The 19,064-nt window shown below is 40.1% G+C and overlaps 1 protein-coding gene across 11 annotated transcripts in view; it reads left to right on the top strand.

Annotated features, from left to right (window-relative positions):
• Positions 1-12,816, top strand: part of TANK (TRAF family member associated NFKB activator) — a 94,122-nt gene extending 81,306 nt beyond the window's left edge. For 10 of the 11 annotated variants that reach the window (XM_072811354.1, XM_072811350.1, XM_072811351.1 and 7 more), the window contains 4 exons: positions 1,823-1,899; positions 2,544-2,659; positions 7,806-8,386; positions 11,995-12,816. In XM_072811354.1, the coding sequence (XP_072667455.1) occupies positions 1,823-1,899; positions 2,544-2,659; positions 7,806-8,386; positions 11,995-12,174 (954 nt within the window). In that variant the 3' untranslated portion in view covers positions 12,175-12,816. Of the gene's footprint in view, positions 1-1,822; positions 1,900-2,543; positions 2,660-7,805; positions 8,387-9,577; positions 9,747-11,994 lie in introns of all 11 variants that reach the window. The other variant, XR_012023938.1, reaches the window with a different exon arrangement.
• Positions 12,817-19,064: the final 6,248 nt, after the last annotated feature.

Genomic DNA, 19,064 nt, shown 5'->3' with positions numbered 1-19,064 from the left:
AAATTGTCAAATGCTTCTGTTCTCTTAATATTACCTCTTCTCTGATTTTGTTGATACAGATTTAATACCATTTTTTTAAGTAAACTTTTTACCCAACATGGGGCTTGAACTCATGACCCCTAAGATCAAGAGTCACAAGCTCTACTGATTGAGCCACCCAGACACCCCTTAATATAGTATCTTTTAACAGTTTATTTCCATACTTGGGGCATCCTGAATGGTTGGTTATCTTTAAGATGTTGCTTTTTTTCCTAGTCCACACTAAAATCCATTGAGTGTTTTAATTGCACGTAACACTAAAGAAAAATTTTGTCAACTGCTTTTAAAAACAAACTACGAGTGTGAAAATGTCTTTTGATGTGACTGCTTTACAAGCTCAGTAAAACACTTCTAATCCAAAAGAAGACACGGCCTAAATGTTTGCCAGACAAAAGTATGCAGCAGCAAATGATACTCATTTTACCTCAATCTGACAACATAATATATAAAATCACAAATTGTTTGGGTTGCTGAGATTTTATTTTACTAATTAAAGGAATACTCTATTTTAGAAATGTTACACACTCTTAGAAAAAGCTAGAAAAGTAGAGCAATAAACAAATAAATTGGAGAAGAGACTAATTTAGAAAAAAAACAAACCTGGAATCAAGCCTTTTTCTTAACAAATGAAACTCCTGAGAAACTGAAAGAACTTTTTGAAAAGCAAATTAAAAGGGGTTATACCATGGTAAGAAAGAGGTAAAATCATCCATTTTAATGATGGCTACAATGACTTTAAATCTTAAAAAGTTGCTAAGAACAAATGTTCACGGTTTCACTTTGAACTTAAATAAGACCTATGAACTTTGGGTAGAATTATAATTTATGATTGTATAATATTAGGACATCTTCACATCTTTCAGTTTATCATGCCTTTAGAAGATACACAAAGTTTTCTAGGTATGATTAAAGATTTTTTTTTTTAATCTAAGCCATACAGTGGATTTATTACATGTTCTTCAATGTGGACTTTGAAGTGTCAGAATAAATGTAATACCAGAATAAGCCACAGGGTGGGAGTGAAAGGCAAGAACTTAGCTTCAGAAAGTAGCCTAAATACATCATTGCATGGTCTTTAAAATTGCTTGTTAAATGCTAAGGTGCTGTAGCTTGGTTTTCTTTCTTCCTCTAAATATACTGCATTCCTCAGCCAAGAATCTATAACAGAATACAAAGACATTGATTTAAATGTCTTTAAACGTAGGCCAATAACAGGAAAGAAGTAAACACACATATACACAGGTTTTTTTTTCCCCTCGTTGCTGGTGATACCAAGCCTTAATAATCAGAGCAACAGTTTCAATCAGTACTTGAATTATTTTTAAATATTTTATTTATTCATTCATTCATTCATAAGAGACACAGAGAGAGAGAGAGGCAGAGACACAGGCAGAGGGAGATGCAGGCTCCATGCAGGGAGCCCGACGTGGGACTCGATCTTGGGTCTCCAGGATCAGGCCATGGGCTGAAGGTGGTGCTAAACTGCTGAGGCACCCCAGGCTGCCCTCAGTACTTGAATTTGGGAAAGTTCTTGAATTGTCACTACTGGAAATAGTAATTACAGAAGTTACCAGAAACACTTCGTCTACATCCTATTTTTCTACCTTAATTTTCCTTTTCCTCTGATTGTTCCCATTTAAAGAAAAAAAATCTCTGTATATCTGTAAGCTACCTAAATTTGTTTTTCAATGAGGAAGGTGAATTTTCCATTGTATTTTCTGTTAACCCGTTCTCATTTGAGTTTAGAAGCAATTTAAAGTGGTGATTATTTTGTATCTTTAAGGTAAGAAGACAAGAAGTTTCTTCTCCTAGAAAAGAAACTTCACCAAGGAGTCTTGGCATTCCTTTATTCCATGAAAGGTAGTTCTATATTCTTTTTTGCCAACTCTAAAAATTACAAATATTGAAATATATTTTTATTTACGTATTTTAAAATTTTGCAAGTGTAACAAAATAGCAGCCTTTTAGAACTAAAAGAGACTGCCCCAAGGCTCCTCCATGTTAAAATGGTGTATGTAAGTCATACAATGAATAGCAGAGATGGATCTGAAAACTAACTTAAAGCTCTAATATTTAATAGACAAAGTATTATGGCCACATTATTTTATATGGACAGATTATAATGTAAACCTTATCAAAATGAGGGACATTTAATTTTTTCTTTTTAAGATGTTTACTGAGAACAAAAATCATTGAATTTCTAGCATAAGAATGAGACAGCCATCCAAAGAGCGGCTTATGAATAAGTAAATATCCTAGTCTGTGCCACCTGTATGTATTAGAACTTTTAATTTATCACTTACTTTGTGCCTTTGTGCTGGCTCTCCAAACATTAGAGTAGTTCTGTGGGACATTTTCTAGGATTTTGAAGTAATTTTTAAACTTTAACCTTTCAATAATTATTTTATGGTATATAATGGTATATAAAACGGTGCTATTTAAGTTTAATGATAATAAAAAATGTCTAACGATAAAGCCTTATATTTTGAAATATTTATTTTTAGGGCTTATATAGAGAAGACTTTCCAGGATCTAAAAGAAGAATTTCATAGAATATGCATGCTAGCAAAAGCACAAAAAGACCACTTAAGCAAACTTAATGTACCAGCCACTGCAACTGGTAAGGTTTGATTTAACACACAGTAATATTAATTTGATTGATTTAAATTTATTTCTTTTTGATTGGAAAAATATTTCTAAATGCTTATTAAGTGCTAAGGATCGCAGTTTGTGCCTCCTACCACTTATAATGGGTAAGTGCTATCTAAGTTCTGTACTGTATTACGTTATCTAATGATTGGCCTTCTCTCTTTATTGTTTGTGGGAGTATATAGAGTGAAATGAGTGATGTAATTACTAATCTTCTTAATGAGAAGTCCCACCTTGGAAAAAGTACAAAATAAATATAGGAAATACCTCTCAAAGTCTTCAGTAGCTATTTGGGAGTTTAATTAAACATTAATTCATAAGTTAGTAAGCAACCTTGAAGCTGTACTACCAAATATGAGCTAAGTAAAATTATAACACCAGTTTTTTAACTTCTGCTTGAAAGTTGATTGAACGCTATGGATAGATTTTTATAATTTGGTTTAAGAAGTAAACATTTCACATTTCATGAGGCCAGTTCTGTTGGAGATGCAAAGTACAAATTTTAGTATAAAATATAACTTAAAATGAACATCTGTTTTATAGATGTGTTAGAGTCTGTTTTTTAAAACCTTTACCCTTTCCTAAAACCCCAGACTGGGGTTTGCTTCAGTAGTTTCATATGAATAGCAAGGGTTTGAATCTGGCTACTAGGCACTTCTGTAAACAAAGGAAAGGTAAACTGATCATTTAAAATGATAAATTCTCCTTTACCCTTGTGATTTGAGATATTCTGCATACAATTCCCAAGAGATGTGATTTACAGTTTTCACTCTGAAAGATGTTGCAGCAGTGCTAATACCCCTTTAATTAAAGATCACTTTCCACTTCTAACAGCTCTTATATCTAGGCTACTTAGAAATCCTTTTACAGTGTAAATTCACTTTTTGCCTACTACTACCATTTTATTTTCAGAAAAGGTACACAATGTGGTAGAGAAACAATACAATCTGTATAGATAGACATCATTTATTTCTTTTCCTCCCTCCCTTCTACCTCCCCCAAAATAACTGATTCTTTCACCTGAATTTTTGTTATTTTCATGAGAAATTGTTCTTTTGTGTAGCCTAAAGGCACTAAGTACTTCTGAAGTAAAATAATTATTTTCATTTAAAATGTACTAGCTATAGAGATGTAGTGCATAGAATTCATCAACGTGATTTTTGTAACATCAGCATCTTATCAAAACATTGTAATGGTGATATATTCATTGTTATACAGAGAACCTACCCCATTATCAATGGCTTAATACTTTGACCATTTTTAAATTGCACAGGTCTAAATCTGAGTATGTATCTGTCAACTAGAACACTGAGTGTTTAACTTCAATTTCTTCCCCACCAAAACTGCTTCCTAACATTTTTTGTGTGTGTTTTATATTAAATGTGTCATAAATAATAATACAAGATTATTCTTGAAATATTTTAGATCTGTTGTCCCAGCAACTTCGGTGAAGTTGTCCTGGGTCCAGACAAAAACCAAAATATTAAGTATTATTCTGGTAGTAGTAGGTCAAAAAGAAAAAGAAAGGCATTTTGGAAAAAGATGCCTGTTCAGACTTTTTAAGGATGGATGTTATATTGAATAAAAATATCAAGAAGCTATTTCAAATGTGATTTGCATAATACAGCTGAAAAGAGTATATTTAGCGTTATTGTCCCCATGTTATTTTTTGTGAAAATTCAACTTTTAGATAAATATATAATTCATGGAAAATTGCTGGGTTGGTAGAAGTGTACATTCCCTTTTTCTTTTTTCTTCTCATTCACTTACAGCAATAGCCTTGAGAAGGGATAAAGATAAGTTGTATGGTTAAGCAAATGTGGCTTCATAAAAAGTATTATTTGATGCATAAAGGAGGATCTTTTTTCAGAGGAGATCAAGAGAGTAGAATATAGGATTGCAGATTACAAACAACCACATCAGATCTTTTTCTTTTGTCAGTATACAAGGTAATTAAGCTAGAAGTAGTCTAAATGGACAGCCTGTACTTAAAATTTGGAAATCTAAAAATGTTTCTCATTTTGCTTTTTTTCCTTGCAAAAATAAATGTTCTTGAAATAAACAAAATAGAAAAGCAATTTGCTCCACCTGATTATGTTTCTCAGTATAGTGTCAGAATGACAAGTGCTTTTAGGCACCTCGTTAAAATCTTTTTTTTTTTTTTGATAGTAACTCATTGCTTAAACAGATTAATTCAGAAAATTATTTTAATGTGGCTGAGGTATGCCCACTAGCTATACAAAAACAAAATACCTGCCTTTTTTTAGCTGTTTTGAGTTTTGTAGATTTTGTTCACAAGGGGAATAGATCAACTACTGGGGAAAAAAAATTCAGAACACATTTCTATCATTTTGGGGACTCTTCTGTATATATAGAAACCAGCATGCTTGATTTAGCATAATGGTTCAGAGCACAGGCTCTAGAATTAAGTTGCCTGGGTTCCAGTGCCAGATCTACCACTCATTGATTAGCCTTGGAAGTAACCTCTTCATGTCTCTGTTTCTTCACAAGTACAGTGGGGATAATATAGTGCCTACCATGTGATTATTTTAAGTAGGAAATGAATTAAGGCACAAACAATGGTATTAACAGTGCATGGCACATAGAAGTGCTATTATAATAGTTGTCATTAGCAGCAGCAGAAGCTTCTTCATCATCTCCCTGTTGTGCTTGTGAGGATCATTTTGATAAGCATTTCCTCCTCACATGTTATAGAATTTGGTTACCTCAACAGTTGATTTTCCTGATTTGATTTTTGCAGTTAGCAAATGTCACCTACAAAGAAAGTAGTATTTCCTAGAATTTCTAGCTACTGTTAAGTCTACTATCAGGAAAAAATGACTACAGTTAATGGACTTTAAGATACCTTCAAGGACAAAGAAATCCTGCCAGATAATTGAGCTTGGTCTCAATTGAGACCACTCCTAGTCAGAGACAAATTATCTAGCAAATGTACATTACTAGGCTCTGTTGGGAACAGAATACAAATTCATTTAGAATATATTTATTGAGGGCATACTATCTGCCAGGCACTAGATAGGGGACTCGGATTAAGTGGGAAACAAAACACAGTTGAAGATCTTAAGAAACCTGCTTTAATGGGAGACTATTCTGTCTCCCACTTGCAAATACAATGCAAAGTGTTTAACCCTCAAGGCCCAAGAGTTATGCCTAAACCAGTCTTGGGGAGCCAGGAGTGCTATCCAGAGAAATTAATGTCTACGCCAAGAAATGAGGGACAAATAAAGTTAGGTAAAGATTAGCAGAGAGGACACTTCAGGCAGTCTGCACAGTGTGTGCAAAGGCCCAAAGACAGGAGAACATGGCTATTTTGGAGAACTGTACAAAGTTCACCACCATTATAGTTGTGGTGAAAGGTGAGACCGTGAAGAGGTGACCAGGGGCCAGACACGAACAGTTTTATATGACTTTTCTGAGGGGTGAAGCTTTGGAGAGCCATGAGAAGATTTTATTGGGAAGGTAACATGACCAGATTTGTATTTTAGAAAGAAAATAGGGAGCAATGTAGAGAATGGATTGGACATGATCTAAATTTAAAGGCAAAGAAGCAGTTCAGTACCATTAAGATAAGATGCTACGTACTAAAGAGAGGTAGCAGGTATATACGGAGGTAAACCAAAAAAGTTGGTTGCACTGTACTACCATCATGTCCAAGCAGAAAATACCTTCTGTCGGAATGTGCTGTGGCAAAAGATGGAAAGGTGTCATGAGACTGTAAAGACTAGAGAGAAAGGAACTGATATTTGTTAAGTGCCTACTAAGCCGGACAGACATTGTACAGGGTACTCTCTGTTTAAATTGGTGTCCTTGGGAAAGTCTCCTTTTGTGAAGGCACTTCTCTGAGGACCTTTTTAAAGTGCTGATTTTTAAAAATTTCTACCTTTTGTCTGTTTAATGAAAATCACATATTACCAATCTCCAACCTTATGGTCTTCTTAGGTAAGATTGCAGAAGCACAATTTAGCTTTTTCTAATGTCTCGGGATCATCAACATGGAGAGTGTTTTGATCATTGTTTCTATGCATTGAGAAATGTAGCCCTTATTGGCACTATCCCAGACTATACTGTTTTCTGAGTTCTTATATGTGCTTTTTTGTTTTTCTTGTCTCCTCTCATGCTTTTAGCTCTTGTTGATATCTATATCTGTCTTCAACAACTCCCATCCCTACCTTTTAATTTGCTGTTTCTAACCAGCTCCGAGCTAGGGAAATATCATCAAGCTTGTTAGAATAAATCTAAAAAGAGAATAAGAGCAAAATGCATGTATCTGTGGGCCTTTTGGCTCTAATTCTGACTCAGAAGCTCTATTTACTTACTTTCTAGCTTTTGCCTGTGTCCTAGAGAGCTGAATTTGTTCTAGAGAGCTGAATTTGTTAGATAAGCAGCTTCCAGTTAAATGAGCTGCAGAGGCCATGGTATCTACCTGTATCTACCGACTAGTTTCAGAGGCTATATATAAAATGAGAGAATTATGTATTCACATACAGTTTTCTGAACACGCATCCCAAAATTTCCTCCTTCTTGCCTCTGCTGTCTTCTTTCTCCCCAACCCCCACCACTACTACTCCCTCACATGGATTACTGAGAGTACACAATGGCTAAATTGATTGGTGATATACTTTGTAACACAGTGGTATTAGGGGTAATAAATGGCCTGATTCATGTAGATTCTTAACCTGTATAATATTATATATGCCTAGTAAGGATTTTCCTTTTTAACAACTTATTTGTCTAAGCAAGCTCACAGTTGCAGCTTCCATTACTGACAAAATGTTTAAATGTATACACTACAAGCAAATGTTTTTTGAGCATAGAGCAGTATAACTGTGAACGAGATGCAAAGCTTACAGCAAAAGACCTAGGAAAAGACAAAGTAGTTTAACTGTGACTAATAAACTACATTCCAGTTCACCCACTAGAGACTGTTAATATTCCTGTGGAAGATGATAGCAAATGTAAAAAATCCTAGTTGCCTTCAGTTGCTATGAAAACTAATAGAAAAAATAATATTCATCTGTCCAAAGCTCATTGAACATTCAGATTTTTAAGAATGATTGGAATGCAACTGTTTTCCTTTTGTGCTCTTTTCCCTGCAGAAACACAGTGCTCTCTTCCTATACAGTGTACGGATAAAACAGATAAACAAGAAGTGCTATTTAAGCCTCAGGCTAAAGATGATATAAATAGAGGTGCACAGTGCGTCACATCTGTCACACCGAGAGGACTGGGCCGAGATGAGGAAGATACCTCTTTTGAATCACTTTCTAAATTCAATGTCAAGTTTCCACCTACGGACAATGACTCTACTTTCTTACATAGTACTCCAGAAAGACCCAACATCCTTGGTCCTGTCGTAACTGAGACATCATGTCATGATAAATTTAATAAGGAGTTCAGAGACAACCCGGGAAACTTTGTTAAAACAGAAGAAACTTTATTTCAAATTCAGGGAATTGACCCCATAGCATCAGCTATACAAAATCTTAAAATAACTGACAAAACAAAACCCTCCAATCTTGTAAACACGTGTATCAGGACATCTCTGGATAGAGTTCTGTGTTTGCCACCTGGAAACCATAATGCATTATATGTAAATACATTACTACTTCAGGACCCATCTGATGTACCTTTTGCTTCATTTGATTCTCCGGGAAAAGCTATCCGAGGACCACAGCAGGTAACCGTTTTGCATTAACAAATATATTATGTGTGAACACACATTTTGCCATACATGCACAGATATGCATCCTTTTTAGGTTATCAGACATCCTGTTTTAAACTAATGACTAGCTACAGTTAAGGACTTTAATTAAAAAGCTAAGCCCTATAATAAATGTCATGAAATTTTAGAAGCTCAATATGGTTAAGCTCTATCATAAAGTACCTTAAAATGTAGGGCACATTTTAAAATACATGGTAGCTTTATCCATACCTAGTGTATGTCATTTTCTTAGTGCCTTATTCAAAGCTTTTTACTCAGCATCAGTGTTACAGTAGGATCCTTTGTTAAATTTCATACTGTGAAACAAATGGCATTTTTTTATTGAAAAGTTTGTCATTTTCCTCTTTACAAGAATAGATGTTTTTCATAAGTAAATAATTGCATCATATACTCCTATTTATCAAAACAAGTAAACTGTCTTTCATCTAATACTTCCATTACATTCTCAGTTATACAGTACGTAGATCCGCAGGGTTTGGTTTTGGTTTCTAATCTGGCAATGAACATGCAGCCTAATATATTTTTCAAATAGTCTCTGCATATGTATGATTTTAATCAAACACTTCAATGTTTCTAAAGCTTGAAGACTACTTACAGCCCCCAGTCCATAGTTACTCTCTCATTTATCCAGGTTCTATCAGAGAATGATGCTTTTAGTTTAAAAAAAAAAAAATGCCTGAAAGCAAGTGAAAAATATATAATTGTTACAGTAAGCAGAAGCTTGTGAAAATACACAATGGTGTAAATATCTATATAATTTGCACACATTTGTGTAATTTCTCTTTGCCTTGAGATACTTATTTTTAAAAATCCAACAACTTGATGAATAGCCTTTGCCTTTCTAAGTACTGGTATAGGTTACAGACTTCTAAATCAGCATACAAAGGAGGCAGTAGTCAAGCTGTGGTATATTTTGGTAGTGGGAAAAACTAGGCATCTCTGACAATAAGCTTTAATTATAAATTCACTTATGTTCTACATTGTGCCTTATTTCACATCATAGTCCCAGTATAGTTATTACTAAATGAAACAAATTAAACAATTTCTTTTATTGCAAGTAGAATTCCTGTGGAGCTGTAAAGTGCATCAGTTCTAATGCTTGTTACTTTTTTCCCCCATTATATCTCTTGCTTGTTCTTTTACTAGTTAGTCTGTGCATTCATGTTTCAGTAGATGGCACCCTGCATTGTGCATTTGCTTTCTATGCTACAGCAAGGGAAACAGCTGGTATGTGATTACAACTTGATGGAAAAGTATTCAGCTTAAAAAATGCAGAAGAATTGGTGTTGAGCTGTCACAAGACATGGGGCATAAGGTTAGATAATTGATATTTTGGCAGAAAAGGCAAAGAAATTAGTTTGTTTTGAAGGCCATGTTGCAGTTTAGGATTGAAAGAATATTTCTTAAAATTTTAAGAACATTTTGCCATTTTATTTGTATTAATAAAACTAGTATGATAAATACAAAATTCTTGAATTGTTGATAATGACAAAGAAGTGAAAAATTTGGGTTACATATTTCAGATTTTTATTTTATATCAATCACTACTTCTTAATACCTTTTTATACATTCAGCTATCATAACAAAGCCTAAAATATATCTGCTTATTTTTACTGTATGTGATTTTCTTTTCTTCCTACTTTTGCTGAGTCAGTGAGTGGGGTCCCAACTGAATTCTATGAAAAGATCAAATCTGAACCAGTAACTCCTAATAGAGAAGGATAAACATGGACTTTGAAGATAAATTGGCAGTAGAAGGTTGGCTTACCAAATTTAGAAGCTAAATTGCTTCTAAGCTTATTTCTTCCTATTTTATAGATCTTAATAAGAATTACCTTTAACGGAACAATCTTTTATTTATATCCATATCAGTTTCCCATGAAAGTGATCATCTTAATCACTTGTACTTCTTGTTTAAACTGAAAACAGTAAAATTTAAATCTGGTTAACTCTAACTTATTTTTGCTTATTTCTCACAGTTATCACTGCTTTTAATCCTATTTTCTAAAGAAAATTATCTTACCCCAAACTTTAAAATATTTTAAATATTACTGTTTTTGTGATAAAATTGTCACTTCTTAAAAAGGGAATTGAGTCAGTGTTATTAGAAGCCTCTGTTCTGCTATTTGAATATATCTCGGTGCCTAGCAGACTTTGTATATTTACACCAACTGTACACAGCTGTCCGGTAAAATGTTTTTAAGAAGACAGTGATGTTTTGAAACTCAGTTGCTTCAATTAGTAATACACTTGTTTATTGTAAATGATTGGTTAACTAGAATGGGAGATTGGTTAAGGGAATGAAAACTAACACTGTATCAGGTGTTGAACTAGGCTGTTACTTTAAAAACACATTAGTCATAGGAGGCCAAAGGGGTCTCTTTATTTAAATTGAGTTTTTGAGGTAATTCTCCTCAAAGTATCAGAAATTAGCTGTGTGAAGGTAATTTACTTTGTGTCAAGGTATACAAGAAAGTGAATTTTTTTAAAAGATTTTATTTATTTATTTATGAGAGACACAGAGAGAGAGGCAGAGACACAGGCAGAGAGGCAGGCTCCTCACTGGGAGCCCGATGCGGGACTCGATCCCGGGACTCCAGGACCATGCCCTGGGCGGAAGGCAGGCACTAAACTGCTGTGAGCCATCCACGGATCCCCGTGAATTTTTTAAATAATTTGGTTTATAATATTCAGGAAAATAAGACCGTCAACAAGCATTTATTGAGCACCTACTATTGAACTAAATGCTTTTTCTTGCCCTACTAGATTTTTTAGAATAAATGCAGTATTTCCAGAGTATTTATGTGTTGCTTATAATGGAGATAGTCCCTTTGAATTTTTCATACTTCTTTAATTAGGCAGCTATTGACAAGTCTCACTGTATTCAGTCACAAGAAAGAGTAAAGAAGGCAAAACTATGCAGTATATATAGCAAGAGCAAAATAAGTCAAAAGAATGCATCTTATGTTAGATTTGTTGAATGATTAAAATTTTGAGGTTTCAAAAAACAACTGATCAGTGGAATTTTAGTACTTTAAAAATTCTTTCACCAAAACCACACTATTCCTATATGTTTTATTCATTGTGTATTTGCTTATAAGTAGCGAAATTTAAATGGCTCTTGATCAGAATGCATGTTTACACACATCATGTCTAGTGTACTGTGTATTAATAAGAGCCCTATAACTTAAGGTTTCTGTTGGAAAATAGTAAAGAGAAATTTTAATTTTTAAAAAGTCTTATTGACTGTTCCAAAAACTACTGCCATTATGATAACAGACATTAAAATTTGCTGATGGTAAAACTGGAAAATCTTTGACTAGATGAAGATAAAGCGCATGTATGTGTTTTCAGTGACTCTTAATCAAAGTTCAGCTGTGCCCTTAATGAACCGAGACCAGAGTCCTGTCTTCATGCTAATGCTATGGAAAGGTACTTTGCTTTCCTGTGAGGGAATTTTGTGTTTATGCGCATACCCCGTGCAGAAAACCCCGCATTTGAAATTCACTGTAAGTTGATTGTAAGTACAAATAACAGAAGATGTTTTTGTTTGTTTCCTGCAGCCCATTTGGAAGCCCTTTCCTAATCAAGACAGTGACTTATCTTCGGTCCTGGGTGGCAGGGACTCAGAGCTGCCTATCCCTCGGGTCTGTGAATTCTGTCAAGCTGTTTTCCCACCATCCATTACATCCAGGGGGGATTTCCTGCGGCACCTGAACTCCCACTTTAATGGGGAGACTTAAGATGCACTTGAAGACAGTCCTGTGGGATGAGTCTATGTGATCATCCAGGTCTGGGTGATGGTCTTGGGTTTGTAATACTATAGATACTTGATTGCAAACTTAGTTCAAGATCATTTAGTGAATAATAGCTATGAATTTTTTTTCTAACCTTACATTGTAACTTTCTTCTCTTTTAAAAGATCATTCTGTACAAAGCTGTAGTTCATTGTATTCATGTTTACAGTGTTTATTACCTTAATTTATGTTTGTTTCAAACATCTAAGCTTATTGCTTGGATTTCTAGTTAGATCTGTTGAATTTGGTGATGTCAAATGTTTATGGGGTTTTTCACCTAAAATTAGATTATTTATGCTATAGGCGATTTTATTTTTTTTTAAGTAAACCTGTAATACAGAACAGCAGACAACATAAATGCCTAGGTAAATGCCAAACCTAAGACATTTGTTGCCCAGGGATAAAATCACTGGTTAGAATTATTTAAATACTTTAGATTGTTTTGTTAAATAATATACATGGTTTTAAATTTTGCTATGTATATAGCTACATGATGAAAATTAGTTAAATATTTAAAAAGTTACTTATGTTGTGATCTTTACATGTGTTCTTTGTTCTTGAGTGAAAAAAATAAAGAAATAAATTACATTTGGGGGAAGTTTATAACATTCATGTTTTCTAATGGTAGAAGGGTGATATCAGATCTGGTGACATTTAATTACGAGTAGTAGATCACTTTGAATTTAGTAATTATTTTTCAAACTAAACTTGCTAAAGAAACACTTGTATTTCCAGGGAGCAAATTTAAAAAGCCCTATAAGGAGTATCCACATTTATTGATTGATTTATAAGTATTTACATTGTTGTTCAGAAATGTGTGGTTCATTGTCAGCAGCCTGATGGCCACTGGAAGACGTTTGAGAGAGAGGATACCAAATCCGACGGCTGCAAAATATTTCTTAAAATAAGGTGTCTCTTTCATTTTTCTTCCCTGTGGTGCTTGTTTTTCAGGTTTCCCTTTGCCTCCGATTTTTAAAACTCTTTGAGGCATGGCTTCCATTTTATAAAGTGAACATTGATTTGCAGCTTTCAAAACAGGAATTTAAGCCTTCTTTGGAGGAAATGTTTTTAAAAATTGGAGGATTTTAGGATGGGGGAATTTGAGAGGCCCCTGTGCCCCAGTAAAAAGCCTTAACTCGTGGAAGAATGAAAATGGTGCCTCGACTTCTCAGGGTGCCAAGCACATCACATTGACATCTTCTTCACCAAGGTGACATAGCGATTATTAGGTATTCACTGTGAAGGGTTCTGAGACGCGCGGACTTCTCTCCTCCGTTGCCGCTGGGGCTGAATGGAAATACCTAGAGGATTCTCCGAGCCTCACCCCACCTCGCACCCACAGCCTCCCTCTCACTCCACGCACACGCACACACGGGATTAAAAATAAAAACTTCTCCGCCTGTGCCACCCAGAATATGCCACTGTACCTATCTCGTGAACGGGGATTCGTTTTCCTTGTCCTTTTCTAGAAGAGAGAGAGCCCCTCTCACACAGTTGACATCTACTAGCCTGCTGCCAACCAAAGGCGAGTCTAGCCCAGAAAGTGACTCAAAGCAAGGTGTCATCGGCGCTCTGTCCCCCTCCGCCACGGGGAGGGCGAGCGTTAGGGCGAGCGGGCAAGGCCCGGTCCCCGCCGGTCCCCGGCTCCGGCTCCCCGGGACGGCCCCCCCGGCCCCCCGGCCCCCCGCCCCGCAGGGCCGCGTCGTGCGGGCCGCGTGCCGGCAGCTGCTGAGCGTGGCCGGGCAGGAGCAGCTCCCAGGTGAGGCTGCGCGCGCGGGACGCCGAGCCTGAGCGAGCCGCCCCCGCCGCGCCGAGGCAGTTGTGAGCGGGACGCCTGAGAAGTGGGAGGTGACTGTCCCCGGGAGGGCCCCCGGCGCAGCCTCCCCGGAGCCGCGGCTGCTGCCAGCGGGGACATCTGCTTCCTTACGCTGCAGCCCGGCGCTCCCCGCCCCCTCAGCCGGGCGCGCGGGTCCGCTCGCGGAGGGCGGCGGGCTGCAGGCAAGCTGGGGATCTCTCCACCCCCGAGGCCCCTCCTTTTCCTTTTTTTTTTTTTTTTCTTCTTCACATCTTTTAACCTTCAAGGTAAAGACTTTATAAACACGGGAGGCTGCGCGTCCGCCGCTCCCAGGCCCGCCTGGCGCTCGCGGCTCGGGTGCGGGCCTGGCCCGGCTGCCCCTCCCCGCGGCCTCGGCTCGGCGGCTCCCGGCGGCTGCGGGCGGGGGGCGGCCGGGGGGGCAGGGGCGCCTGGGGCAGGAACGGGCGCCTCCCCACCCCCCGCGACGCCTCCCGGCCCGGAAAGATCTCCGCGCGGAAGCGGTGTTCCCCGCAAGGCTGCGAGGCCGCCGCGACGCCCGCAGACACCCTGCGCGCCGGGCGGACGCCGCGGAGGCCTCGTCCGAAGGGGGACCCGGGTGGCATTTAAACTAATAATAAATAAATAAATAAATAAATAAATAAATAAATAAATAAATAAATAAATAAATAAGGGGGGGTGGGGTGGGGTGGGGAGGGAAGCAGAAGTCGGGAAGAAAAGAGAAAAGCAGCAGGCTGATTACGAGGTGTCAAAACTGCCAGGAGCAAGAAGGTGATAGCAATCAGGGGTGAGAAGAGTGCGGCATTCGTGCGGGGCAACTAATTATCCGTCTCATTTGAGAAGAGCAGCATTTGAGGCAGCAGCGTTCGCCTGCTGAACGGTGACAGATTGGCGCGGAGGAGAGGGGAGGTGTTAAAACAATGGAGCCGAGCGCGCGAGCGCTGCTGCATGCTAATCAGCCCTCCCTCCGCCTGCCCGCCGCGCTCCCTCCTTCCCCCGGCCTCCCTCCCCGCGCCCCCGCCTCCCGCCTGCGGCGCTCCCTCCCTTCCAGCCGGCCCGCCGCCGCCGCCGCTTCCTGCTCCCTCGCTTTCCCGCGCGGCCCGCCCGCCGCTGGCAGCACCGCTCCGCGGCCCTCGCGCGTCGGGAGCCCCCGGGCGCCCCCGCGGGCCACCGCCGCCCCCCGCCCTGCGCCCCCTCCCGGGCGACCCCCGCGGGCCACCGCCGCCCCCCGCCCTGCGCCCCCTCCCCGGGCGGCCCCGCGGGCCACCGCCGCCCCCCGCCCTGCGCCCCCTCCCGGGCGACCCCCGCGGGCCACCGCCGCCCCCCGCCCTGCGCCCCCTCCCCGGGCGGCCCCGCGGGCCACCGCCGCCCCCCGCCCTGCGCCCCCTCCCGGGCGACCCCCGCGGGCCACCGCCGCCCCCCGCCCTGCGCCCCCCTCCCGGGCGACCCCGCGGGCCACTGCTCGCGTCCGCCCTGCGCCCCCTCCTCGGGCGCCCCCGCGGGCCACCGCCGCCCCCCGCCCTGCGCCCCCCCCCGGCACCCCCTCGCGGGCCACCGCCGCCCTGCACCCCCCAGCGCCCCCCCGCGGCCACAGCCGCCCTGAGCCCTGCACCCCCCGCCCCCCAGCGCCCCCCCGCGGGTGGGCCGAGGCCCGCGCTCCGGCCCCCGCCTCCCTCCTGGGGCGCCGAGCCCCGCTCCCGCGCTCCCGCCCTCCCGCGACGCCGCCCGCCGCTGCGGGGCTGGGCCTGGGCCTGGGCCGCGAGCCCGGCGCCTCCACGGAGGACGAGGGGCGCGAGGGGCAGGCAGGAGGGCGAGGAAGGGCCCGGAAGGCCCCGGGAGCGGGCAGCCGAGCTCAGGCTCTGCCCCGCGGCCGCCCCCAGCCTTCGTCGCCCGCTAGGCCGGGAAGGCGAGGGGCCCTCGCTTGACCTCCTGACCCGGGCGCGCGGGCCTCTGCCCCTCCCTCCCAGCCAGCTGGGCTGCAGCCTCCCCCGGAGAACCCCCAACCCTGAGCCTCTGCTGTGCCTGTTGAGGGAGGCGGCCCGGGCCCTGAGGTCTCAGTAACGTCTCCTCCTACTTTCTGAGTTTAAAAGCTGATTGTTGAGCTCGAAGCTCTTGCTTAAAATACACTTTTACCCATACCCTACATTTTACTATTATGCATTTACATAAACTACCCTTACAGATTGAAACACTGAAACACTGCTGTTGTGGCTTCAGTGGGATAAAGGAAACCCAGCTTCCCAGAACTAAGAAAGCAGCTCCTTCCAACGAGTTCTGTGCTATTTAGCTAAGCAGGTGTCTAAATTAACATCATAAAACTTCCTTCCCCCATAAACCGTACATGGAAAACGAAAGCCCCTGAAAGATAATCCAGCCAGTATTAATTTTTTGTTCTGCTGACCTTTACCACTGCATCGATTTACACACACAACTGTTTTGTTTTAAAAAGATCAATTTAAAATGTGAAGAAGATTCCATAAAACTGTCATTTATACATGAGAGTTTCACTTATATTATTCTCTCTACCCTCCTCTGTAATGAGTCATAATGAAAGTACAACACAAAAGAATAAAATAAAAATGACCTGAGTAAATTTTGGTATTTTATATCATCACCATTGATCTAATCAGATGAAGAACTACACAAACACACAGAGTGAATCGTTTTTCCTTTTAGCAGATGCCCAGACATACCAATACAATAGCTAAATGCAAAATTGTTGGGATCGACAACACAAAAATACAGAATGTTTGAAAGTTTTAAAATTGAGAATTCTTACAAGAGTTACCTCAAGAATTTTGTATGATGTTTTTTTGGGGGAGGGGGGTTTCTACTCCTTGGAAAACCAGTAAGCAGGCCTCTCTGCCCTCAGTGCCTCAGAGATTTTCCGGTGCTAGAGCATTATCTGGCATTTGGCAAACTCTCTAGCACCTGAGTCTGTTAAAATAGCAGCCTACCTAGCAGGAAAAAAAATTGACTTTACATTTATTAATGTAAATTTGGAGATTCAGGTGCTCCATCGGCATCAAAATTAACTAATTCATTAACTATTCACTAGGCTTTTCTTTATTAACCAATTCTATACCACCAAAATCTTTCTCTTAAGTGATAAACCTACAGAGTTCAAATACATTTAGTTCAGTTGCTTGCTGTGTATGTATTTCTAATATCTAATCAAAATCTTTATCTTCCAATGTCTTGGTTGTTGCGGGTGTAAGGCAATTTCTTCTCAGTCCACAGACTTGACGATTTTGCGTGGTTGTTTTAATGGTGTATTTACAGATAAGTTTTTATTTGCACATAAGGACAAAAAGGTGAAGTGAAATTTGGTCCCAATGGAAACCTGTTAGGTTCCCTGAACATATGGCTCATTGGGCTGTTACTTCCTTTTTGAGATCATTTTCCAAGATTTTTTAATATATACATCAATTTGACACCAGTTATAAAGAAAATATATTGGCTTTGAAGATGCCTCCACCTGGGGCATATCTCTCAGTAACAACCCATCCAGTCAGGTGGACCTCCCTCGGAATGTACCGGTTTCCAGTCTCCAAGAACAGGGTACAATTAGAAACCGGTCAGAACTGATAGTTGATTTACTATCTTTGAAATCAGGTAGTTCTCTGGACTCTTAGAACGCCACAATGAGTTGATTAACACGGTTTAGGGGAGACTGCTTAAAACTCTTTTTAGGGAGGCTGCGCATTTTGGAATCCACAATATTACAATGAGTCCTCTCAGTAGATACAAGTGATGTAAGTCTCATTTATTGAAAGTATGTGATGCCAGCTTAAGACTTAAGGGGAAAATCACAGCACTTTGAAAAAGATGTAAATGTTCAATTGGTAAAAAAGGGGGGAAAACCGTGCTAAAACATGTGCCTATTTCCATTATGCTTAATTTACTATTCAAAACAAGTTTTTCCTAATAAGCTCTATTGTTTCTTTCTGTTTTGTAAAATTTAATATGTGTGAGACAAAAACCAGATTCAGAATGTGAATGAAGTCTGTTTAGCGAAAGCTTGTTGGAGCTCACAGTACAAGGAGGGCCTCAAATTAAAAGACATACCACTTTATAACCCCCCGATAGGATGTAAAAAGTGAGTTTCTTGGGCCTTTTCTAGAACCAGTTACAACTGGATTGCTAACTTCCTCCGGCCTCAGAGCACCTCACGGATAAATTAATACACTTAAAATGCAGCAAACACTAGACTATTGAGAATGACGATGCTACGTATATTTACTAAATAACTTTAGCTTTCTCCTTATTGCAGTCTTCTCCTTTCTGAGTTCTCAATCCCCAAAGAGGACTCAACTGTAAGTTCTCGAACACGTTATCCCCTTGTCCGTTTTTTTCAGGGTTAAGTCCCTTACCCTTCTCCAGAATATTTGCACCTGCTTAGGTATCTCTTGATGTTGAACTGGTCTCCCCCATTTGAATAACCCCTTGGAATCTGGAATGCGTGGATTACCTGAAGTGTGCCCATGATTCCTTTGTTGTTTAGAGTTAGATCATGAATAAATTCTCTAAATATCTTACTTACATCTTTTGGAAGCAGTGTACAAAAGATAAGTCATCACTTACTAATTAATTCAAGGAATAATTGTTTTCGAAATAACAAAATCTTAGAGATTGCCTAATCCAATTTTCTTTTTGTTTGGAATGGGGGGGGGGAAGCAAACAAACAATGAACCCCAAATAAACTGCATCTAAAGGGAATGAATGAGTCCTTCAAACCCACTCAAATCATTAGAACCCAACTCATGCTCTCCCTTCAATCCACTATTTTTTCCTGAAATAATCCTTCACCTTAAAATAAGTACACTTTTTCCACTGGCTTAGTACTTGGCTTCATAGGAAGCTTAAATCATTCTATCAGGAGTCTTTTGTACACAAAGAGACTAACCATTATACTAAACCACAGGGACAGTGGGGAGCCTGCCATTACCTGACCATGGGTGGGGTGTACTACTTAGGGATTATCCATGTGCCCCCACCCCAACACAGGCCTCCGGACATTTCT

This window comes from Canis lupus, chromosome 34, assembly GCF_048164855.1.
Source record: "Canis lupus baileyi chromosome 34, mCanLup2.hap1, whole genome shotgun sequence".
Lineage (NCBI taxonomy): Eukaryota > Metazoa > Chordata > Mammalia > Carnivora > Canidae > Canis > Canis lupus.
This window is presented reverse-complemented; position numbering and strand designations above follow the sequence as displayed.